Here is a 1,132-nt window from a genome sequence, read left to right as displayed (position 1 = left end):
GGTTGTTAGAGGGTGGCAGGTGGTGGAATCTGAGGGCATCGCCTTCCCCTGCGGCCTGGGGGACGACCCCCATCCGGTCAGGCTCGGGGCTGACCCTCTATGGCTCTGTCTGTCCCCTCCTCCCGAGAATCGACCCTTCCCTCCTTCTTCATCCCCCTCTGTGATTTCTTCCTCCCCCCCCACCCAACTCCACTCCCCGCTTCACACATACACACACAGTCTTGTGTCAGCTGCCCCCTCCTGTGAGGTGCCCATGTCTGGCCAGATCAGGCCACCAGGTGACCTCCGGCCTTGGGAGACGAGTCAGGGTGCAGTTTTAGCAGAGTCCCTGGCCCGGGGAGAGAATGGTCAGGGTTCAGAGGTCAAGAGGCCAGCAGGCTCAAGGGTTCCGTGGACGGGCTGGTCCGTCCGGGCCAGCCATCACCTCTCCAGGAAAAATTTGAGAGCCCGGTCGATGTTCATGCGGTGGCCCACCCTGGTCACCCCCAAATCGACGTAGTCCTCCTTGGTCAAGGCGGGCAGGTGGGAGCCATCGATCTCGTGGTCCAGGAATCGGGCTCGGTGCTCAGCCAAGCCCAGCCACTCAAGCCAATCAGCCACGTCGAACTTGGTCCAGAACCCCAGAGGTTTAGCGCTGAAGGGCTTGTCCGGGGGCAGGGAGAGCAGGCGGGTCGGTGAGAGGGAGCGCGAGGCCCCTGACAAGGCCCCACCGAGACCCCCGGACATCCCGGGGTGCGGTGGCACAAAGACAGGGGCGAAGGGGTCAGCCGAGCCTCCTGCCCCTCCGGTGGGGGAGCCGCGGATGTCAAAGAGGCCCGGGTAGAGCGGTCCAGCAGGCAGGATGGGTAGGGAGGAGGGCCGGGGCGCGGGGCTGACCTTGTGCTCCGAGGCGGGCAGCAGGGACGGGCTCGGGGCCCGGCGGAGCAAAGGTGGCCGCATCTCGAACTCCACGCCCTGGAGGTGGCGGGCGGGCGTGGAGGAGGAGGTGGCTGACGGCGAGGTGGCCCCCGGGGCCGCAGCGGCCGAAGCGGAGCCCCCGCCTCCTGTGGGGAGGGGCGGCAGAGGCGCTTTGGACCAGTTCTGAAACAGGCTGCTGACAGGTTTGGAGAGAAGCGAGGGCTGGGCGTCTTGC

The 1,132-nt window shown here is 66.7% G+C and overlaps 1 protein-coding gene across 1 annotated transcript in view; it reads right to left on the bottom strand.

The window, feature by feature from the left end:
- Positions 1–420: 420 nt before the first annotated feature.
- The window catches only part of SHANK1 (SH3 and multiple ankyrin repeat domains 1), a 40,183-nt gene continuing 39,471 nt past the window's right edge, over positions 421–1,132 (bottom strand). Inside the window, 1 exon segment of the mRNA XM_024768221.1 lies at positions 421–1,127. Coding sequence (XP_024623989.1) covers positions 421–1,127 — 707 coding nt within the window.

The sequence above is a fragment of the Neophocaena asiaeorientalis genome, unplaced genomic scaffold (genome assembly GCF_003031525.2).
Source record: "Neophocaena asiaeorientalis asiaeorientalis breed wild unplaced genomic scaffold, Neophocaena_asiaeorientalis_V1.1 scaffold629, whole genome shotgun sequence".
Lineage (NCBI taxonomy): Eukaryota > Metazoa > Chordata > Mammalia > Artiodactyla > Phocoenidae > Neophocaena > Neophocaena asiaeorientalis.
The sequence above is the reverse complement of the archived record's forward strand: the minus strand, read 5'-3'. Positions and strand labels throughout refer to the sequence as shown.